Source organism: Apteryx mantelli, chromosome 21, assembly GCF_036417845.1.
Source record: "Apteryx mantelli isolate bAptMan1 chromosome 21, bAptMan1.hap1, whole genome shotgun sequence".
In the NCBI taxonomy this organism is placed as follows: Eukaryota; Metazoa; Chordata; class Aves; order Apterygiformes; family Apterygidae; genus Apteryx; species Apteryx mantelli.
Window position 1 is genome coordinate 2,225,584 of NC_089998.1, and position 23,822 is coordinate 2,249,405.

General features: G+C 37.4%; 1 protein-coding gene and 1 non-coding gene across 15 annotated transcripts in view; both read left to right on the plus strand.

Annotated features, from left to right (window-relative positions):
• The window catches only part of RC3H2 (ring finger and CCCH-type domains 2), a 31,499-nt gene that overhangs the window by 1,704 nt on the left and 5,973 nt on the right, over positions 1-23,822 (plus strand). For 3 of the 14 annotated variants that reach the window (XM_067309211.1, XM_067309210.1, XM_067309212.1), the window contains exons 2-20: positions 6,582-6,878; positions 8,282-8,399; positions 9,122-9,355; positions 10,293-10,468; positions 11,819-12,019; positions 12,414-12,546; positions 12,804-12,922; positions 13,305-13,417; positions 14,034-14,342; positions 15,062-15,276; positions 15,948-16,375; positions 16,868-17,038; positions 18,202-18,357; positions 19,830-20,043; positions 20,211-20,295; positions 20,838-20,919; positions 21,309-21,443; positions 21,980-22,087; positions 23,635-23,783. In XM_067309211.1, coding sequence (XP_067165312.1) covers positions 6,648-6,878; positions 8,282-8,399; positions 9,122-9,355; positions 10,293-10,468; positions 11,819-12,019; positions 12,414-12,546; positions 12,804-12,922; positions 13,305-13,417; positions 14,034-14,342; positions 15,062-15,276; positions 15,948-16,375; positions 16,868-17,038; positions 18,202-18,357; positions 19,830-20,043; positions 20,211-20,295; positions 20,838-20,919; positions 21,309-21,443; positions 21,980-22,087; positions 23,635-23,783 — 3,377 coding nt within the window. In that variant the 5' untranslated portion in view covers positions 6,582-6,647. Of the gene's footprint in view, positions 1-65; positions 484-1,766; positions 1,982-2,655; positions 6,879-8,281; positions 8,400-8,677; positions 9,002-9,121; positions 9,356-10,292; positions 10,469-11,818; positions 12,020-12,413; positions 12,547-12,803; positions 12,923-13,304; positions 13,418-14,033; positions 14,343-15,061; positions 15,277-15,947; positions 16,376-16,867; positions 17,039-18,201; positions 18,358-19,829; positions 20,044-20,210; positions 20,296-20,837; positions 20,920-21,308; positions 21,444-21,979; positions 22,088-23,634; positions 23,784-23,822 lie in introns of those variants that run through there. The other 11 variants (XM_067309208.1, XM_067309205.1, XM_067309204.1 and 8 more) reach the window with 11 other exon arrangements.
• LOC136993900 (small nucleolar RNA SNORD90) lies at positions 12,212-12,319 on the plus strand. Its single transcript, XR_010886165.1, has one exon. It is a non-coding gene; the product is annotated as a small nucleolar RNA SNORD90 (small nucleolar RNA).

A 23,822-nucleotide genomic window follows, 5' to 3' on the forward strand; every position in this document is an offset into this window, starting at 1 on the left:
CCTTTCTTTCTCTTACAAAAATCTTCTGTTTTTTTGCTGCCGTTTGAGAGCAGAATTAATATTTCCTTAAAATTATTTGAATAATGTTAGAATATAGAATTCCTCTTGTGTGAAATATATAGTTTAAGCATTGCAATGGAGATGGTGATAAAAAAGGATTTGAAAGACATGGAGAACTAAGCCACATGTAAGAGTTCTCATTCTCTGATAAATATTCATGAAGAGAATGGAATTCTTTAGCATATCTCTTCTAGAAGTACTTGTGTCAAAATGGACCTGTTTGGAGATAGATGTTCTTCTCTGCATTCAGAGTAAGTTCAACTGATTTTGGTGGCAAAGAAAATTTTTCCTGGCACTTGCCCTTCAGTTATTCCTGAAAAGTCAATACTGTTACAGGATCTGAATTCCTATCAGGCTTGTGGCAAGGACAAACTCTCCTATCAGTGACACCTATGAAACACAAAAAACCCACAATGGAGTTACGTAAGTCTATAGAAAACTTTTAAAGTCTAGTAATGTGATTTTTGCTAGCAACACTTGAGCGGGAAAGAGCAGGTGTTACCTATTGGGGATGTACTCGCTCCGGTGTTGACTGGGGGCGGAATTTGCTCTGAATGGAGTGAACTTCGGCAGTCGCTGAGCAACCATAAACTGAAATTTGTATTGATGAATTTTAGCGCTCTTCATGGTAAATTTTTCTTCAACCACACGTTTTAGGGAGGGAGAGGGGGAGATCTAAAGCTTTAATTTCTTAAGAAGACAGCAAGAGAAGCATTCAGTAGTTTTGCTGGCAAAACCTAGTCTGGATAGAGATATTGTAATATGTCACCAAGTTTTCTCTTGATAATGACTTTTCTGAATTTTAAATTGGGCTGTAGGTACTGACAGTAGCACTAATTTTTGCTGAAATAATTTTGAATCAAAATAATGTGTGTAATGGTCATTAAAGAATTCTCTTCATATCTAGAATTTACCCAAGAGATTTACATGTGACGGATACAATATGGAATGTAGAAATAAGCAAGTCTACTCTATGTAAAGAGGATTTATTTTAACTTCAAGTCGTCATAGCTGAATGATGCAAAGCTATTGGGGATGGCCCTTTTCTAAGCCTTTAATGAAGCCTTTTTTTTTTTTTTTAATCTGTAAATGCTGGCTCTTGAAGAGATATGAATAAAAAACTAGCCATTTCAGAAAATAACTTAAAGCTGATACTTTGACTAAGTTATTGACTTAGGCAATATGCTTGCAGTACTGCATAACTTGAGAAGGAAGGCTTGAAAAAACTACCTCCTTGTAGTGCAAACAAATGATTAATCCGCATAAACAAAAAAATATAATGGAAATCATTTAAAAAGGATAAGAAAATCCCATGATCTCTGCAGTCAACTTCAACAGCAAGTAAATATCAAGGGTTTTTTTAATTTAGTTAAAAAAAAATTGAATTCTAAGGGATTTAGGCGTAAATCCATAGAGAGATTGTAATTGGGCTACCTTAATTTGTGAAAACTCCATGTAATCCCATAAATTTTTCAAGATTTTGCTTAATCTATGGAAAAGACTTATCTTTGTTCAGCACCAAAAGAATTGCTCTGTGTCTCATTCTCATAAAAGGTCTGCCTCCTAGAGTTTCCTTTGCCTGCATCCCACAAGGGACCTGATCGAGTAGGCATGAGCAGAGCAGACCTAATGCGGAGCTACAAGGCTGCCACTTGTGTTCAGAAACATGGCTGCTGGTGATGCTACTGCTTCTCCTTTTCTCCTAGGTGTTTGCCTAGGCACCAAGTTCAAGTCTTCAACTCCTCCATTTCAAAGGGCTGAAACTTGCATATCTGATTCTGATAAATGCCCTAACCCCTGGGCAGTGTGCAGCTTTGATGGGGATCGCTGTCTCTACCTCCTGTTGAACCTGTTTCTCTTTGAAGAAAATAAGGTTATCTTAGATTGAGACCCATGCTCACCATGTTATCTAGTAATTGGGGTATGTAGCTGGGGAGGAGGCATTGAATTTTTATCTAAAAACTATTCCTAGATTTGATCCAATGACTGCTGAGTAAAAATGAACAAATGATCTTTGAAAATGAAGCAGAATCCAAAAGTTATCTGCTCAGGCAGCTGAGCGCTAGGCTGCAGTCCTCTTTGACTGGTGAATCTTCAGTCCTTTTTTATGCAAGGAATAGCTTCAACTCATTGAAAGTGTCTCAGCTCTAAAGTAGCATATCATGTGGTGTGTTTGGATGCTTTTTTGTGAGGTGGAAATGTGGATTAAAGCCATTTAAAAGGAATTAAATTTGTATCTCTTGGCATGCTAGTTACTGAATTAAGATGTAAGGAAATACCATCACCACTAACAAAAGAATATCCCTTTCTCTATTCTTGTGTCATGTTCTTTAACTCCTGAGGTCATTAACTTCTGTTGTGGAGAAGTAAACATCTGCTTTCTGGTGTTAGCCTCCAAGCCCTGGATAAGGGTAGATTTTTAAGATAAAGCATTGTCATCGGAGTTTCTAATTAGCTAGTCTAGGCAATGTTCTGCTCAGTGCGCTGGCTCAGTATCCTGTTGCGGGGCTCCAAAACCTCTCCTTGCATTGTTTAATGAGTACTAGTACTGAACTCTGGAGGCCAGGTGCCAAATGGGCGACATTGCTCGTCAGAGATCAAGCCCTCCTGCCTTTAAAGGTTTGTTGTGCTTAATAAGAGAACTAGCCATTTGTTCTGTGACAGGTAGAACAAGTGAAGTTGAAATTTCTGCAGGTTTGTGTCGGGTCCCTACCCTCTAAATAGCCCTTTATTTTATGTGAACAAAATATTTTTTGACTGGGTCCTGGTTGGCTGGTACATATGTGCTGATTGACCAGAAAAGTAGACAAAATAGCCAACTGCTGAGTGAGGATGTGCTGCAGACTTTCTTGAGAACAACCCAAAATTTTTCCAGATACTGATTTTCATGAAATGAATATATATTTCATATAGGAAGTATCTCTGTCAGGTTTGCTTGAAAATTGTCTGGAGGTTCTAAAATTGCTATGGGAGAGGAACAGACTAATGGAACAGCATGATCGCCTGAGCTTGGTTTCCTTAGGAAAACAGGCTTAAAGTGATATTTATGGGTCCCTGTCCAAAGCTTGTTGAATCGGTACAATGACTTGGATTAGTTGTGAAGAATGTCATGAGATTAAGTGGTTAAAAGTTAATTTAAAGTAAGAACATCTGAATCTTGCAACTTCCTTTGTTGGTAAATGGTACAGCTGTTTGATAAAGGTTTCAAGGCTCCCACCCCCCAGTTCCATCAAATATGCTGTTCTAAAATTATCATGAGAGAATCAATGATTTATTGTTGTTACTAGGCTCCCTTGCAAACATTAATACAATAAAGTTTTGCCAATGCAGTAGAAACAGAAAATGAGACTCAACTGTAACTATTTAACTTTTGAACTTAGACATGAGCATTTTTCAATTTGTCATCTGAAGTGTTGCTTTTAATAGCTGATGTTATAAAATTTCTTCTGGCAATACTACATAAACCTATTTAAGTAAATTGCCATCTCTTTTCAAACTGTTTACCTTGTATGTTTGACCAGTTTCTTTATCAGCCATTTCCTTGGACTTTTTTTTAGGGTGCTTGTACTTTGACAGGGAAGAGAAGCCCTGTGCACATGTACACATAGATAGCATGACTACCAGAATGAACAGGAATTGTACTAACTGAGTATACTTTCTGTTACAAAACAAAATGAATTCTAGTTGACATTCTTTAGTATGCTTGCTTTCTTGTGTTTGTTCAGTTTAGAGCAATGGAGTAATCTGTTCTTCAAGAGGGCATCCCTAAAATACATTGTTTGTGACAAGGAGCAGGAGTCTATTAAATAGTTGGCTTATGCTTTTTGTAGAAGTTGATGTGATAATTCAAGGATGTTAAATTTTTTTTCTTAACACACTGGACTGCAAGAGTGGCAGGATAGCTGGCATGCTTAATAGAGTATGGAGACTTCCTCTGTATACGTCTGCTTGAAGTTTTAGGAGCTGAGAGCTTTCCCAGCTGTTTGCTGATTTAATTAGATATCTTCCTGTCAAGAAATCTGAAGGTCAACACATGCTCAGTAGAGTCTGTCATTTATGGTGATTAAATATTCAAAGATAGATCTTTAAAAATGGCTGGTACGGTCTCTAAGGAATCTGTTTTGTTTTATTTCTATGCTGTTCAGGAAAACAGAGGGTATAACTATTTTAAAAGCTTGTAAAGAGAGAGGTGGTTATTTTTTGCAAGTTTTTGAAGTATCTGTGGAAACTAAATGCGGGTGCTATCACCGAGTAGAGATTCCTGCTTTGGAATTAACTAATGAGAAGTGTGGAAATAAGACTGCTTATTAGGAGATTGTCAGGGACCAACAGCGTATTAGCAATTGCACTGTCTGCGTACTGGCCTTTTCTTAAACTTTCCCCGTTAATGAGTCACGATAGCACATTTCCTAGAGAGGTCTTGTTTGTGCTGTTACCTGTATGGTGCAGTCAGACAGATGAAAAACCACTGACATCTTTACTAGGTCAGCAGGAACATTGGTTTTATGTTTTGCAGTTTCTGGTAGTGCTGGCAAAAAGCTTTAAGGAAAGCATATACTGGAAATCTTTACACTACAATTCTGTGTATTTCTTGTCCTGCCCTTTTGGTAGGGAAGCTGAAGTAGGTGTGTTAAAGTGGTAGGGTTCTTTTATAGGGAATTTAAGAATCTTTTTAGGCATTTTGACTCATGATTTGGTTTTGCAGTTACTTGTTTTGCATTTGTATTTCCTTGGTTAAAAGATACATGTAGCAATAGCAGATTAAGCAAAAGTGTAATTCTTTTCTTCCTTGCAAAAGTTTTGACTTCATGCTTTTCCTAGAAGTTGGATGAAAATCCATTTTGTCTAATGCATGTGAATGTTCTGGCTTATGGTGAAAGTTTTGCCTCAGCAGTTTGGTTTTGAAGGGACAGGTTCAACTTTCAGTTTTTGTTCTACATTTACTATCAGAATTCGTTTTGGGGGGAAAAAATTCTCTGCATAATATTGAAAAGTTCCCTGAGATAAGGACATCTTGTACAAGTATCCTGTTACTTAAAGGGCACTGAATGTTCATAATGCTAAATAGAATTTCTAAACAGATGGTCATAATTAAAATACATCTATACACATCTAGTCTATTTGGTGTTCCAGTAATTATTTCAATGGTCCGATACTTTAGCATTAATTAAACTATAGAGTAGCCAACAATGAAGTCACAGCAAAGAGTTACTGAATTCAAATGCAGAGGGGAGATCTTGATTTCCTCAAAATATTTACCTTTTTTCCATCATTGGAAAAAGTTACATCATTAAAAGTAATTAAAACGCTTGTATATGCATTTCTAACAGGCTGCTGGGATAGGCTCGTCCATAGCTTTGAAGTAAACTAACTGGTCTCTAGGTTGCATAGAAAGTCAATATTGTTGCACATTACAGCAAAGGGTGGGGCAGTTTAGCCATTAGATGAAGCTGTGAATGAGGAAAGTTTGAATGTAAATATTTTAGCTGAACTTCATAGGCCTGTTATCTTTTTTCTAGAACTTAGTTATGTAAGATGGGATGTCTTTCAGAACAGTTTCTAGAAATTCTTCTCTCTCTCTCTCTCTCTCTCTCTTTTTTTTAGGGGGGGATAAATGATTTGCATGGTACTTCTGCACAGAGTTTGATGGTTGAAGCGAAAGTGGACTGTTAATAACAAGCCAACTGAAGTTATTGCTTGCTTTATCTTGAACAAGTTTTGCCCTAAATACCTGCATTTCCAATACATCAGAAATTTTCTTGCTCCGAGTTCTTTGAAGTAGATTGCATTGTTGTGTGAAGTAGAGAAGATGTGAAAAGCAAAAACTGAACGCAGCAAGCTCTGCCCTTCTTGAGTGCTCTGAGGGGTTCTTGGGGAAAAAGGGAAAAGAATGCAAAAGAGAAGCACAAAGTTAATCTTTCGTTCCTTCAGTATTTTCTCATGATTCTTAACAAAAATGTATAAAATTAAAAAAAAAAATTAGATTGATGTCTAATTACGTCCGAATAGGATCTGCCGAAGGAAAGCCAGCAGTCTTGTTCTGTTTGCTTCCAATGACAATAAGTAACCTTTTCAGCGGTTTTTTTGTTTGTTTTATTCTCCCCCCAACTCTGTTCCCCTTCTACAACCAGGGAGTGTTTTTAAGGTTTTAAAAATTTGAATTGAGATGAGATTGTGTGATATATGGTTACTGCGATTCATGTCTTTAAGTTTTCTCTGCCAATAAGTGACTTCCTCTTCTTTTTCATGACAAAGGTGTATTTAATCCTGTGAGAAGAATTTTAATAGTATTTATGGTAAATAAGTGCAACATTTATTTACAGTAGTCTGCATTAATTCAGTTTATGAGGCTTTTTGGACACTATTATTAACCAGCACAAAGTTGGGTTTGTGTTTTTGAGTGCTTCAGCCTGTGGTTTTGATTTTATTTTGTAAAATATTGAATTGGTGGGGTTTTTAAATTAAAAATAATTCTTAATGACTAGAAAGCATGGTTTAAATACTCTGTTATTCACTTACAGCTGCCAAAACATAATACAGTGAAATAATGGTCTGCTAGCCTGCTAAACAAGTGTCCAGCTTCCACAATGCCTGTGCAGGCAGCTCAGTGGACAGAATTTCTGTCCTGCCCAATCTGCTACAACGAGTTTGATGAGAATGTGCATAAACCCATCAGCTTAGGTTGCTCTCACACTGTCTGTAAGACCTGCCTGAACAAGCTTCATCGCAAGGCATGTCCTTTCGACCAGACTGCCATCAATACAGACATCGATGTGCTTCCTGTAAACTTTGCACTCCTCCAGTTAGTTGGAGCCCAGGTATGATTTAAGGAGGTTTTTATTTTGCCACTCCATGTTATTACCATTTATGTTCCGGCTGCAGTGCATGCACTGATGTTTTGCCCTTGTTTTAGTCTAAAAATTATAAGACGTTCTCTTTGTAGTATTTTAAAATCCGTATATGTTATAAAAGAAACCACACCATTTTCAGGACTGTCCCTTTCTCATAAAATGTAAAGATGTTCTAGCTTTTTGTGTAAACTGAATTCTGGTTTTAAAAGACTCTTGATATCTACAGTTTTCTGCACAATGAGTGCCTAATGTGTGCTTTTGGGAGAGGCTTCCATCATGGCGAGATGGATAGCACTGTGACTGGTGAAAAATACCAATTAGGAACGAGACAATTATGTGTCAGAGTTGTCATTAGAAAAAGTGAATCTTGTGCTCATTCATTGTACTGTCATGGGGAATCTCATTTATACATGTCATATGTCCAGAAGTAGCTAGCTGTTTAACCAAGGCTAAGATAGTGGTGAGTGGGGTTTTTTTTCTTTTCTTTTTTTTTTAATGCACGATGATGGCTTTTCAGTTGCGCTTTCAGACACAGGCTCATCAGGCCAGGAATGTTCCCTGTGCCGTCTCGTAACAGTGGCAAAACAGTGATTATATAATCAGTATTGCACTTCATGGAGACTAAATAAGTCTGCTCTCCTTACACTTACTATATATTTCAGGGTGTTTTTGCTTCTCAAGTTCACCTGTTCCTTCATTCTTTATTTCTAAACTTGTCATAATCACTGCCTTAGCCTTACAACTTTGATCTTCCTGGTCTCCTCACTTTTTGCAATATCTCTTAAACAATTTAATATATTGTGACTAATACCCTTTTTATTTGCACAGTCTGACCTTGTTAGTCTACTAGGTTTTTCACCAAGTTAAGTTCGTCATTCTTCTCTTTGAAGATTTTGGAGTTGTTTGCATGCCTAAATTATTTTTTTAACTTCTGGTTTTGGCTTTTTCATATTATGCTCCTGCCAATTAATTTTGTCTTGCAACTTCCTTTGCCTCTCTGTAGTAAACCATGCTGATTTTGTACACTGATCATCCTCTCAGATCTTGTGTTCTTCACACATCTGTTAAGTAGATTCTCATTAGACCTTGGTTATTTTTTCTTTTATCCTGCTTTGCTTTTAATGTGTTGAGTACCAATAAAAACAATCTTTTATCACTGTGATACTCATCTTTAGTCCTTTGCGTTATGTCTTACTATGTTCCACACACCTCGGGTGGGTCCTGTCTTTCACTTCTCTAAAAAGCAGTGTACATCTGCAGTGTTATATAATTAATAGTAGTGATGTTCATACAATCATAGGCATATCAGGTAGGTCAGCCAGGTATATATAATTCTTCTCTCTTCCCCCACCCTCCTTGCATTTTCTTAGGTACCTGATCATCAGACAGTAAAGTTGAGTAATGTAGGAGAGAACAAACATTATGAAGTAGCAAAGAAGTGTGTTGAGGATTTGGCACTCTACTTAAAGCCACTAAGTGGAGGAAAGGGTGAGTCTTAACAGTGGAATTTTGATGTAGCAGATTTGTTAATGTTTAACAGCATTTGTTTTCAGCATTGACTGATCTTTAGGTATCAATGGCATGATCATCTCACTTTTGTGATTAAAATTTCCCTTATGTCTTTAAAAGTTCATTCACACCAGTGACACTTCCATCTTTGATTTTAACTTTACAAACTGCTCTTTTTTTTTTATTTAATAATATTTCTTTGGGCCAGTACTGTACTAAAGTTGAACTTTCCTTAAAGAATAGACTTGACATCAATTTAAGGCTTTCAAATTCTTTCTGGTAAAGAACTACACAGATATATTTGCAGGTCTGCAAGTAATCATGGGAAGTTCTGTTCATTAGTGAGAACTTCCAGAAGGCTTGTGTGCTCTGAAGGAAAGACAGGAATCCTTAGTAGCCTTAAACTTGTCTTTGAGGATGGAAGTGATGAACATGCTACTTGAAAACATCCACATTCATTACAGATTATAGTAAGCCAAGAGCTCTCTTAGTCCAACACCTAAAAGATGCCTGACCAAGGAGGAAGATTTATGCGTTGCAGAATGCAAGTTACCTAACAGAAAGAAAGATATTTGTGATAAGTATGCAAGTCCTAGAGAAATATATACATATACACTCAAGCATTTTTGTTTGCCTTAACTTATTCAGGTAAATTGGTCATATTAGAACTAACAGTTTATCACTTGTCCCTTTTTTTAAAGGTGTTGCTAGCTTGAATCAGAGTGCACTGAGCCGTCCAATGCAAAGGAAGCTTGTGACGCTGGTGAATTGTCAGCTGGTGGAGGAAGAGGGTCGGGTTAGAGCCATGAGGGCAGCTCGATCCCTGGGAGAAAGAACTGTTACAGAACTGATTTTACAGCACCAAAATCCTCAGCAGCTTTCTGCCAATCTTTGGGCTGCTGTCAGGGCACGAGGATGCCAGTTTCTAGGACCAGGTAAGGTACTTGCAAAGTCTTTTGTTTGTACCCTTTCTTAATGCAGGAGCATTCCTTGGAAATTTCTGCTGTGCAGTTAAAGATGTAATTACTTTATGGCAGGGAGGAAGCAGAAGACAGACTAAAGAGTTAATAAAATCTGCTGACTTAATTTTTTGGGGTGGTTTTTTTTTGTTTTTTTCTTTTCCTTATTGATACTGCTCTTAAAAATTGTGAGGAAGAATTCCACATTCTGGCAAAGAATAAACAAACATGCTTTCTGCACTGTTTGTAATGCAGTGTAACTAACACTGGCTGGTGGTACTGGTCTCTGGCTGGAAAGTGATAGGAAACTGCAAATGTTTTCTTTTGTTCATACTTCAGTTGTGGATATAATCAGCCTAAATTTTAAAATTAAAGTATGCTGCAACTAAAATTATAACAATCCTCTTTACATTTTTGGTAGTAACAACAAATTCCTAGATAAGAGTACTGTTCAAGTAGGCACAGAAATCAGCAGCAAATTCTGTTTAAATTGAAAATAGTCTACTCCTGATTCCCATGGCTGATGATAGCATTGCTGTACTGTTCCCTTATTTTATTCAGTTTTGTGGGTATAGCATTGATAAAATGTCCAAAATTACAAAGGCTGCAAGACTGCACAGTGCAAAAAAGTGTAATAACTGCATTATTGAAAACTTTATTACTTAAAATCATTCTTCACCCTTAATTTTGCTGTGCTTTTAGTGCTTCTAAATACTCCCTTATTTCTAAACTAGCATATTTCTTAATGATGTTTTCACTGTTTATTTTTTCTTATGATTAGTGAAGTAAAAAGTAGCAAGGAATTGTGTTCAAGACAATTCATATGTTCCTGCTTATGGTGCCTTTTATGATAGTTTTGCTGTTTCCTGGCAATATATTTTTATGCCTACCTTTATGTTTTTGTGTGTTAAAGCTATGCAAGAGGAGGCACTGAAACTTGTGTTACTGGCACTGGAAGATGGCTCTGCACTCTCGAGAAAAGTTCTGGTACTTTTTGTTGTGCAAAGGCTAGAACCAAGATTTCCTCAGGCCTCCAAAACAAGCATTGGTCATGTTGTGCAGCTACTGTATAGAGCATCATGCTTTAAGGTAAAATAGAAATATTTAAACTTTACTGTTATGTAAACTAGTGCAATTGCAAAGAACCCTTCCTAAGCATCAGTATGTTTCACCTGGGAGATGTTATGTAGATTCAGATTCTACCTGTTCAAATAGTTAACCGCTTTTAGATAAATTCTTGATAGTCTACACTACGTTGTTTAATAGCTGATCTTTGTAGACATTGAAATTTCTAGAAGGTAAATCCCACTGTATGTATTGAAACTGGCATGAAGTAGTTGTCTGATATTTGGAGTTCCCTGCGAAGGGGCAGATGTGTGCTTGTGGAGCTAGCGGGAATGGATTCTGAAGTTACTGCCCTCATTATTAATTGCTGTCCATCATTTGGAAACTACTCCTTTAAAAGAGATAGGGAACCTGACTCTGTAGGCCCTCATAGTCTCTTTCAGGGAGAAGATAACTATTTTAATATAATCCCTTATGGCTTTAATTAGATTCATAAGAGTAAGGCATGGCCAGACATACCAGATTGGCCAGGATGCTATCAAAATTTAGAATCCAATCCCACTGTTAGGAAGAAAACTTTTGAAACACTGTAGGCTCTGGGAACTTCCCCAGCTCCAGCACTAGGCATAAGAGGGAGATGCCGCACAGGGAACGCGCTCTTAACCCAAACTTGCACCCTTGCTTTTTTGTCAGTATCTAGCTGTCTCATGCTGAAGAATATCTGCCTTATTTTTGATTTATAAGGATGTTTTTAAGCTGAATATTCCCCTACCCTAGATATCTGGAGAAGAATGAAAAGTTAATTCAGTGGGTGTACAGTATTACTAAACAAAACACTAAAATAATGAGACATGTTGCCTCCTTTTAGGACAAAAGTTGTGTATAACCTAGGAGTTTAACACTCATAGTGGACTTTCAGTTAAATATTCTGTTCTTTAAATGCCAAAATTCGGGGGGAGGGGAGGGAATCTTCCTTTGTATTGTTTAAGTCTCTTCTAGAGACTTTCCTGTTTCTTTGAGTCATCTTTTAATATTGGGCAGCAAAACAGTAGTAGTAGAACTAAAGAACAAAATCTCTAACTGTGAATCAGCTAACTGCTTTGTATCTTCTGTGACTTAAGCAAAACTATTACTTTCTTAGTTGGAAGTAGTGGAGTTGATACCATAGTTTTGCAATAGTGATCCTATAGAAACTTGGAAAGCTCACTGCTCTTCCTGTGTGCTGGTATCTAAAGGGATGAGTTTTTGGAGAGAAAAAAGTATATTCTAAATACACAAAATCAGGATAATTTTGCATTTTATGCTGTGTAGCGAGCTTTCTGCTGAACTTGGACGGCTTTAAAGAAAGAGTGTTTAAGCATTACTATTTTTTAGGTTACTAAAAGGGATGAAGATTCTTCTCTGATGCAACTTAAAGAAGAGTTTCGGAGTTATGAGGCTTTGCGGAGAGAGCATGATGCTCAAATTGTTCACATTGCCATGGAAGCAGGACTTCGAATATCACCAGAACAATGGTCTTCCCTTCTTTATGGTGACTTGGCACATAAATCGCACATGCAATCCATTATTGACAAGGTTTGTCAAAGAGATGGTTTAGTATCATAATAGGGTTAGATATGACTATTAAATGATATAATAAAAATCTAGAACCACTTCAGTTATCCTTCTGTCTTTAATTGTATCAAATATTAATTAAAACTAGAATGAAGGACTCCCCCCTCCCCCACTGTAGTGTAATCTTTATCTGAAGACATTTTGTTTTTCCAGTAGTTAAAGTCTGTGTCTTATGATGAAGCTTCATAGGGCAGATTCTGAGCTGAGAAATGAAATCTCTCTCCACTGATATTCACTGTGTGCCATCTGAAGACACAACTTATCACACCGATTCCTAAATGCAATCAAAAACATTTTAAAACAAATAGGTTCCCAGTTACAGGATGCAACACACTAATGCTCACTTTGTTCTCAGCTCCAATCTCCAGAATCTTTTGCGAAGAGTGTACAAGAGTTGACAATTGTCTTGCAGCGCACAGGGGATCCTGCAAACTTAAACAGGCTAAGGCCTCATTTAGAACTTCTAGCAAACATAGATCCAAATCCAGGTATGCAAATGAAGCTTTTTAAAAATAATAATAATATTAATTCTTTACATTTTTCACATCTAGGCAAGTAAATTATTAAGGTAACGACCTCTGTTCCTGGTTTCAAAATTCCCTATAATTAACATGGCATATTATAAACCATTCTTCAGGATTCTATCCTTATACTTAGTGTTTTGATGAACTAGAAAAGTTGCTTCTTATTTATGATACTACTGGAATTATTGACAGATTTAGAAGCCTGTTCTTAATAATTTTAGATGCAGCATCTCCAACATGGGAGCAGCTTGAAAATGCAATGGTGGCTGTAAAGACTGTGGTACATGGGCTTGTGGATTTCATTCAGAATTATAGTAGAAAAGGCCATGAAACTCCACAGGTAACTATTTGATTGTTGCGTGATATGTATTGATGTACATTTAGTAAAAGATCTAACTTGGAAAAAATAGCTGTTGATTTGAAATATTTATGGCCTTTTCTGTGAAATAATTGACAATTCTGTTGTCTGCAGGGTTCAGGTTTTGAGAAGTTAATGCTTTTGAATATTGAACACAGCAGAGCTTACTGCAACAAGCTCAGTACAGTGACACAATACTTAGTCCTTCAGCAAGCAACTTCCTTAGTTGGCCAATTAAAGATGCAAAATGTCAAAACATGTCGTGGATGTGTTTTAAGCATGTGTGCGCATGTATTTTAAGCCTCTCTTTATGTTAAACTCTGTTAGATTGTAAGTGGAATGTCTTTTATTCGTTTGTTTTAAGCCACAACCAAATAGCAAATACAAAACAAGTATGTGCCGAGACCTTCGACAACAAGGGGGATGCCCAAGAGGAACCAACTGTACGTTTGCTCATTCTCAGGAAGAGCTTGAAAAGTGAGTATGGGAGGTATTATGTTTTCCAATGTAAATCCAAGCTGTTGAAAATGGCTTCTTCTGTGCATGAATCTTTTTCTGAAGGATCTGTGAATTCCTTGAAGTTAGAACTCTTTACATAAAGTTGAAGGTACAGTAAAGCATGGTCTGTAAATTAATTTCAATATTATCTTTTATTTTACTCCATATGAAGCAAAATTTCCTTTTCTGAGATGAAGTCTAGGCTCGGTGCCTATCATTGATCTGTTATGCCACCCATAGGAGAAAGAATGATAATTGGATTTTAATTGAATTAGGGAATAAAGCGAGTTATTTGACTAATATGTAATGTATACATCCTTAAAGCTGTTTTCACCCAAATCCACTTCCACTTCCAAAGAACTGCTCAAGTGGATCTCCTAAGAGGTGGTGATCTTTGGTTAGAAGGAGGAGCCTGATATTCTCCTTGCAGATTAAACTAAATTGTTGAAAATAAGCACCAATTTAAAATCCTGTAACTTTCGAGTGTTGCATTCCTTTCAATCTCTTCTATTTTGTCAGTTTTACAAATACATTAAACTGCACAGTACGCACTCAGTCATCTGTCTTTTCTGTGTTTGAACGTGTTTCTATATAGGTATCGTTTGAGGAACAAAAAAATCAGTGCAACAGTGAGAACCTTCCCCCTTCTAAATAAAGTTGGCGTGAATAGCACTGTCTCAACCACAACAGGAAACGTAATTTCTGTCATAGGAAGCCCTGAAGCAACAGGGAAGATGATGCCGAGTACTAATGGAATAGCTAATCTAGAAAGTGGTGTTCCCCAGTTGATTCCTCGCTGTGCAGACACATCCATGAGAGCTTTGGAGAACGCCAAGAAGGGAGGGAAGGCTGGAGCCAATGGCCAGAATGTGTCTGGATCCCCTACTGAATCACTACCTGAAAAGTAGGTAAAGCTTTTGCATTAAAATGACTAAACACAACATTTTACTTTTAGGTTATCATGGCAAACAAGTTTGTGGATGGCAAACAATAGATAATGAATTCTGGTCGTTGTTTGCAGTTGTCATTAAAGCTTGCTGGGTGCAGAGTCATGGAAGATCTCGTACTGCAGTGCAGATACCGTTTTTCAGAGTCTGTGGATTTAAGTTGTCAGGGCCAGTTTCAGTTGTTTTAGCCTTTAAATAGTCATGTGCACCTGTTCTTAAACTAGTATCTGACTTAGTATTGGGTTATTAAAAAAAAATTGCACTCAACTTGGTATTTCTTAGCTGCAACAACATTGTATGTGGCAATTTTTATCAAGAAAAATCCCTTTATAATACTGGAAGGTGTGGGTCTCCCTTAGAACTGTTTAGATGCTTCTTTAGAGAGCATTGAGCCTCCAAACAGCTTTTCAAAGCCTTTATTTCTTTACCAGAATACACTTACAAGTGGTATGTAAGCTTCTGGTTACATATCAATACATTTTCCTGAGCTTTTGAGTTCTCTTGAGGAAGTCTGTTTTGAGGTTTTAATAATAACATCAGTTTGGGGCATGAAAAACAGAATTCCAGAGGAAATGACATGACCCAAATTTCCACATTACATGGGAGTGTACACTTAGAGATGACTAACTGAAATAAGTAAAGATCTCCTTAATGATTTGTTGGTAATCCTTTTCAGTAAAATTGGTTCTCCACCCAAGACTCCTGTAAGCCAGGCTGCAGCTACCTCAGCTGGTCCTCCTAATATTGGGACAGAAGTGAATTCTGTGCCTCCAAAATCAAGCCCGTTTGTTCCCAGAGTACCTGTCTACCCTCCACATTCTGATAACGTTCAGTATTTCCAAGACCCCAGGGCTCAGCTGTCCTACGAAGTTCCACAGTACCCACAGACAGGTAAGTGAGATGAGCACCAAGAAGTTCAAAATAAGCTCTGAACTTTCATCTAGATGAACCTAAATTTGTGCTGAGAAATAGCTTGTATTCCAAATTTGTGGCTTTTATTTAAGCACTTAATATAATGCTAATTGGTTCCATCACTAAGTATAGGATTATTCAAGCAAACTTTTAGGAGTTTGTTCTAGCATTAGGTGGTTCCCAGGCTCTCAAAACAAAAGGTAGAGATGTTCAGACAACTGCCTCTGGGGGGAAGAAAAAATAAGCCAAGCATTAAATAATTATTTATGGACCTTTGGAATTGTTGAAATCCAAATTTTTTTTAGCAGTATAGCTTTTTATTTTAAAGACAGCTGTTTAACTTCATGTATAAAGAGGAAGTACTTAAAATGATGTCTTTTCAGTAAAATATATAGTTATAACATAGTACGTTGGAAAATGGAATTTCTCTGCCACCGCTCCCAATTGGGTCAAGTTGGTAAAGCGTCAGCACTGCCTGTGCAGATGTTATGATATGTGAAACTATACATCCACAGAGAAATGACAGGGTTTGTAGAAATGTGTCACTTTGCTCTCTGAAGGTATTTATCAACACTATTTACAGTCTTAGAAGGTGTAAAATTCTGGGTCATTTATGACCACATTAAATATTCCTTTTTCCAATTTTCAAGGATATTATCCACCACCTCCAACAGTACCAGCTGGTGTGGCTCCCTGTGTTCCTCGCTTTGTGAGGTCCAATAACGTTCCAGAATCCTCCCTCCCACCTGCTTCCGTGCCATATGCCGATCATTACAGTACATTTCCCCCTCGAGATCGACTGAATTCTCCTTACCAACCTCCTCCTCCGCAGCCGTATGGACCAGTTCCTCCTGTCCCCTCTGGAATGTATGCTCCAGTTTACGACAGCAGGCGCATCTGGCGCCCACAGATGTACCCACGAGATGATATTATTAGGAGCAATTCTTTACCTCCTATGGATGTGGTGCACTCATCTGTCTATCAGACATCATTACGTGAGAGATACAACTCTTTGGATGGGTATTACTCTGTGGCTTGCCAACCTCCAAATGAACAGAGGACTGTGCCTTTACCAAGAGTAAGTGGGGGGGGGGGGGGGGGGCGGGGAGAAGGTTGTAGGCTTGGTTCTAAAGGTCATGACTGAAAAGTTGATAAATAATTAGCATAGAGCTCTTGTGCTTAGCTGGGGTTGCAGTAATCAAGAAGTGTGACCTGGGCTTTTGTTTTGTTTTTAACCCTAACAAAATAGGCCTGTAGAATAGATCACTAACATTCTGAATTAAGACTAGAGCCCCACTGTCTCCAATTCCAGTGCATGTTGCTTGAATTAATTACACATTTAAGAGCTGAGTTGTCCTACAAAAGAGCAAATTCTTCTCCAAATCCTTGTGAGGGTCTTCCAGTGATATCAGTGGAAGGTTACAGAGCTAAGGGAATATGGAGGTCCAAGTGTATATCCTGGCCTGAACACTGAATCTCTTCTCCTGTCCTTATGCTTTTTTTCCCCTCCCAAATATTTACCATTTTAGAATACGGTAGGATATACAGTATTCTACTTATTATTTGCTAGGAGCCTTGTGGTCACTTGAAGACTGGTTATGATGAGCAGTTAAGACGGAAGCCGGAGCAATGGGCACAGTACCACACCCAGAAAACTCCTCTCGTATCCTCAACCCTTCCTATGGCAACACCATCTCCAACACCACCATCTCCTCTCTTCAGTGTAGATTTCAGCACAGAGGTGAGAAGCCAGAGAACTTCTTTATTTTCCCTTCCTGGTTCTGTAAGATGACATTTAATATTTCCAGTAAGGATTTTCTGTCTGCCATCTGTTTTTCATAAAACAAAGTTAATCTTATAGCAAAAGGAGAGTAATATCTAATAAAGAATGCATTCAATTTGGTATTAAGCTGATGCTAAGCATGATTGTTGACAGAAGGTTGAGAAGTAAAGAAGTGATTTAACTTACCCTCACTAAAGGAAATGTCATATCATTGAACTTGCATTGTGACCCTTCAGATTTTTATGTAGGAAACAGCTGTTTTGCTTTGAGAACCACCTTCCCTTTTATACTCCTAATGGCATTATAACATGATGAATAGACTGAATCAAGCTGCAAATGCTTCTCAAGTCCCAGAGAATACATATTCCTCAAAAGTGACAAAAAGGCATTGGCAAAATATTGTGTACCTACATGATACAGTTCAATAAACAAGAACGGAAATTGAACACAGAAACTGGATGTGTGCTTTTGAGGCAAAAAAATAAGAATCAATCTTGCAATATTTATTTTATGTACATGTAAACTAAATGCATCCTAGGAAATGCCTGGAGCAGTGGTTCTCAAACTAATCTTTTCTGTGGCTTGACAGCTTCATTTATAAAAGTGACGTTGTTGACATTTGAGGTGTTATACAGTGATTATTTGGAAGAGTATGTCTTGCACAGTAGGTGTACCTGAAGTCCCTCATGGGTGTACTCAAGGTATGTCAGGATCAGGTCTTCATCCAGGTTGGAGGTTTCCAAGTCCTACTTCTGTCTGCCACTGGCTTCTACATTAAAGGAAAAATTTGTGGCTTCCTTTCCATTTAATCAGTCCAGGTACTTGTCTCAAGAAACTCACCACTAACACAGCAGCACTGATTCCAACCTCCGTTGTTGGCAGGGCAGGCAGTAGTTTCTAGTGGCAAAGCTTACCATTCTTTGACAGCTGTCAGCTGCACTGGTTTAAAATTTGACTGTTAATGGGTTATGCAGTTCCTGAGTCAAGTTTTGAACATGGATAGAACTTCTTGATTTGACTTTTGCAATGATTTCATTAAACAGCAGCAAATGTCTTTTCTTATTTTAAGACTAAATTCCTTGTTTTTCACATTAACTACTTATTTATTCCCTTTTCCATAGTTCTCAGAGAGTGTCAGTGATTTGAGTGGAACAAAATTTGAGGAAGATCATCTCTCCCACTATTCCCCATGGTCTTGTGGCACTATTGGCTCTTGTATAAATGCTATTGACTCGGAGCCTAAGGATGTGATTGCCAACTCAAATGCCGTTCTGATGGTAGGGCTTTTCTGCCTGTTATCTCCTTAGTGTAATGATACTTACATGCTGAAGTGTCTTCTGTTTGATTAAACAAGCCCACCCCACCCCACCCCCTGCTGCTTTTCTTTTTTTTCTTTTTTTGTGTTAGATTCCATTCTTGGCGTTTTAGTTTAAAGTAGTTCTGCCTTTTTGAAATTGTTTGGAATATCTTTTCCCAGTTTTGTAAACTACGTGTTTATTTCAGTGACAGAATATAGTGCTATGAATAACATTCTTAAGCATAACTGTTTTAATAACAGTTCTGTGTAAGTTGAACTTGCGGCCAAAACATCAAGTATATGGTCTGTAAATTGATAAGAATTCCTTACCTTTAAAAGCATTCTCTGATCTGTTTGTTAGAGCGATGGATAAAAAATAAGGATTTCCCAGTCTTATTTGTCTCTTTGGAAATGTGTTTGCCCTTATTTACATATGTGCGTATATATGTATGTGTGTATATCTATATATTTATATGTATAGTTACCATGTGAGACATCTAAAATAGTCTCAGAATATTTCATAATGGCAGGCTTGATTGGTTAATATAGGGTCATTGTGGCCAGTTCAGAGGAGATGTTTCCATTGCAAAACACATTTCCTACTCAGTTTAAATCGAGTAGTCCATGCTGTATGAGTAAATTACTGGGTTTTTCAGGACTCTAAGATTTGTTATGTTGCCATTGTTTCAGGGTGTTGTAACTTTGAAGTTAGTCCCAGGAGCAATGTAAGCTTTACAGAAAGGACATGAAAAAAGCTAAAATATTGCGGACCCAGGATAATCACCATGAACTTTAATCTTGCCTGCTGTGTACCTACGCAGCATCTATATGAACTATTTCCCTAGAATGTAGTCTTACTTGGGTAGAAGGCACATTCTCCTGTAATAAACAATTCAATGCAAATAAATATGTGGGGGAAAAAAAATACAACTTTATCACCCAGCTTCCATGAAAGAAAAGACTAACTGAAATATTTTAGAAATCAAAAAAAAAAAAGTATGAATCACGGAATACAGTTGTTTGTTTTTTGGGTTTTTTTGCATAAGTAAGTCTTCATGCTTTTTGGAGGCTTTCTGCTATATAGCATAGCAGATTACCTTTACGGTCTATGTAACAAATGTAAGCAAATTCATCCTACGCCTGCTTGATACTGCCTCCTTCAAATATAGGAAAGGGTACTGAAGGACACGAGACTGTCGTCTTAAAGCATACTGGACCTTTTTCCAACTAGAAACACAAGCTTGAAAAAGCAAAACTACTTCTTGTAACACTGCTTGTAGGTTTCTAATGGTCAGTTTGCCATTAAAGAGCAATAGTTAAATCATTGTGTCCCATCTTGGTGCAGATTAGCAGCATCGTATTCAGTAATGATAATGAGAAAGTCATTGGCCATCTGAATAATCCAGCAACCTCAAATCAGTCTCTATCTTTTTCTGTCTCCTAAATATGTAGGATTTGGACAGTGGGGATGTCAAAAGGAGAGTACATTTATTTGAAACTCAGAGAAGGGCAAAGGAAGAAGATCCTATAATCCCATTTAGTGATGGACCGATCATCTCCAAGTGGGGTGCAATCTCCAGATCATCCCGCACTGGTTATCACACAACAGATCCTATTCAGGCCACTGCTTCCCAAGGAAGTGCTACGAAGCCCATCAGTGTATCAGGTACAAGTAGAGGCTTCCTGTTGTCAGTGTAGCATATTTCACAAGAGCATTTGATCCTTCTTGTGGATGCTTACTGCAGTGATGAAGATGATGGAAAGAATTAAAATATCTCTATATCCCACTTAAAGAATGGAGGAAAAAATGAATTGTATCTTAATTTGTTACAGATTATGTCCCTTATGTCAATGCTGTTGATTCAAGATGGAGTTCCTATGGCACAGATTCCACTTCATCAGCACGTTATGCAGAACGGTATGGACTTTATTTCCATGTGTGTGTTTTCATAAGCATTTTCTATAACTTGCTACTCTTAGAAATTCTGAATGTGGAAAAACATGTGAAACACTTAATAGACAGTCTTCATTTTAAAGGTAACAGATTTTTTCTATCTAGCATAAAGACTTGGAAAAACTAGGTTAAAACTTGTGTAGTATCTAATACCTAATGCAGCTATTAATACTCACTTATTAGCAACATTATGCTTGAGAGGCCTAATCAAAGAACTGGAGTTGGGTACTGCCAAGCTGTAATCTCAAGATCTATGATCTTGAGTCAGTCCTCTCAAGTTTTCCTGCAGCATCTTCCATGTACGTAAAATAAGGCTGGCTGTGTCATATAGTGCCTTGGAGTATTGTGAACTGTTATTGAATGAAGAACTTGTTATGCATTTGGACACAAACTATGTGGAAAAATAACATCACAGACTAGTGAAGTTTGAGAGGCCTGCGATTTAGAGGGCTTGTTTTTAATTCCTAGTTTCACCTGTATGATGTAATATCTACTTTCTCTTAAAGGGACAGATTCATAGTTACAGATTTGTCTGGTCACAGAAAGCATTCCAGCACTGGAGATCTATTGAGTATTGAATTACAGCAGGTAAGATCAGTTATACCATGTGTAAAACTTCATTTAGTGAAGTGATTTTAAAGAAATTGTTTCTGTGTATAACTTAGCAGAACTAACTAGTACAATTGACAAAATCATCAGTAAAAGTTACCTAGACATTAGTACTGCAAACACTTAGTATGATGCATTAGGACTGTTAATGTGACTTGTTCCATTGACCTCAGTAAGACTGTTTTGGGGAAAGAGTGATGGGCCTGATAACTGTCAGCAAATCCAGAACAAAATAAATGCTGTGTGTTAAAAGAATACATAGTTGTACATCTAGAGAGGAGACTGTTCTTTGTGAGCTGATTTATTTTGCCATTTGATGATATATGGTTAAGTGTAGTTGTAGGTAACTGGTATGTTTCTTTCCGTAGGCCAAAAGTAATTCATTATTACTTCAGAGAGAGGCGAATGCACTAGCCATGCAACAGAAGTGGAATTCTCTAGATGAAGGCAGTCGCCTTACCTTAAATCTTTTAAGCAAGGAAATTGATTTGAGGAATGGTGAGGTAAAGAAAGGGGTAACTGGGATGAAAGATATCCTTGAGATTTGGGGGATTTATGTATGCATACAGACACACACTCTTAGTTTTAACATTCCTAAATATTTATAACACATTCTGTGCAAGTTAAGTTGTTGTTGCACTCGCTTACTTCCCTGAGATCAAGTACGTGCACCTGCTATGATGCTGCTCCAATCCTCCATTTACAAAATGGCAAGAATGTGACCATCCATCTTTCACACAATCCTTACTCTTTGCTCTAGTTGTAGATGTTATAAATATAAATCCTCTGCCAACAGACTCTACAGAAACTGCCATTCCAGTATTCATTTTTCTATTTCAGTCCTTTTAATGCAATCAGATTTTGCTGTGTATCCTATTTTGTCTATACCCAAAGTTCTATTTGTGTCTAACTAGCTCTTTTGTATCCTAGAAATGTTGTGTCCTAGAAATGCACCTTCTATTTTCGCTTTTAGTACTTGTGTTATACGCAGCTGGTGAAAAGCCTACTTGATACTTAATGTATTTAATTCTTTTTTCAGACTGATTATACTGAAGACTGTGCAGATACAAAGCCAGATCGAGACATTGAATTGGAGCTGTCAGCCCTCGATACAGATGAACCTGATGGGCAGGGTGAACAAATAGAAGTAAGTACAAGAAACTGTGCATCTCAAGAAGTCATTGGGTCCTCTCATTAGTTATTCAACGATTTCTAGAATTTGTCTTTGTAAATTAAGTTTGTTTATATTGATAGCTAAGGCTTTTGTTTTAGGTTTTATACTGACACCAAATTTTCTGGCACTTGTATTGTTTTAACACTAGGGGGTCTCATACTTCTACAATTCAGATAACTGGCTGTCAGTATTAACTTAGTTTAAAAAAAAAAATCCTACTGTGTTCCTTGTGATAGCTTTTAGCTTTTTGCTCTTAATCTTTTGATACCATTAAATAATGTCTGTGTGGCGGGGGGAATCTTCCCCTCCGTCCCACCCCCCCAGTGTTGAAACTATAGTTTAAGAATGTTTTACACTGAAATTCACATTTAAATGTGATCATATAATTAAATTTTGCATTCACTTGATTAATAGTCAAGTCATCTAAATTATTGTAATCCACTATTCTTTTGTTTTCACTATTACTTCATATTTTGTTGTTTGTAACTCTCTCTGCTCCAGTTTCATCTGTTATTTCCTGCTTTGCTGTGCAGTCATAAAACATTCTGGTGTTCATCCCAGGCCTGAGGATCAATTGTCTGTTTTTAAAACAACAACAACAACAAAAAAACAATGTACACTTAAAAGAAATGAAGGTTCTTATCTTGAACACATTGTATAATACATTCTAGTACTGGCTTCTATGCTTTTGTTTGCTCTGCTTGTGGTATGTGCTGCAGTACTGTAGTATGAATACCTGTGATTTGTCACTACATTGGAGGGGGGACATCTTCATCTTTGGTCCTTCTTTCTACTCCTAATTTTTGAAACAGTTTGCACTGACTCTATTGCCTCCTTAGTATCTTACCTTATAAACCGTTTTCTTTTTTCCCCCTCCACTGACCTGTATACTAATGTTGTCTTTCACTGCCATCTTCTAATAATTGTGTTCCCTTTTTTGATGCTGTTTATTTGAAAAGGACTGTGAGGGAATTTGGAAGCTGTGTTCCCTGCCTCTCACCCAAATTATTGTGTGTCCCTCAAATTGTAACACAGAAACAGAACAGGGTGCCTAAGCTCCTGGGATTCTCTGGACCTTCAAACAGTTGGTCAGCATGAAATTTAGATATGATTTATGATTTCTTCCGGAATCTGTCTCTCCTTATCTTTAGAGTTGCAAAAGCTGGAGATGTTCAAAGCACTTCTGAAATGCCTGATGAGGGTGGCATATATGCAGCTAGGGAGCTTCTTGAAAAAGTTCCAGCTGAATTTCAGTCCTGTTGGGAATTCATAATTTATATCAGATTACTTTAAAAATTTAACTTAAGATATCTGTGATAATACGATAGGCAAAAGTGAAATGTGAGGAGCATTTTTGTAGTAAAATGTGATACATTCCAGTGGTATGAAATTAAAAATAACTGAGGAGTCTTATGAAAAGAAGACTTCTGTTTCCATCAGTTTTATGTAGTGAAACATAGTGGGAAAATCTAAAGCTGGTAGTGACAGTATTGATGGACTTTCCTCCTTTTCTCCTGTAGGAGATTCTGGATATACAGCTAGGTATTAGTTCTCAAGAGGATCAGCTGCTCAATGGAACAACTGTAGAGAACGGGCATCCGCTAAAGCAGCACCAGAAAGAATCTATGGAACAGAAGAGACAAAGTTTAGGTGAAGACCTTGTGATTCTGTGAGTGTTAGACAAAACAGCAGTGTCTGCCAGTGTTAG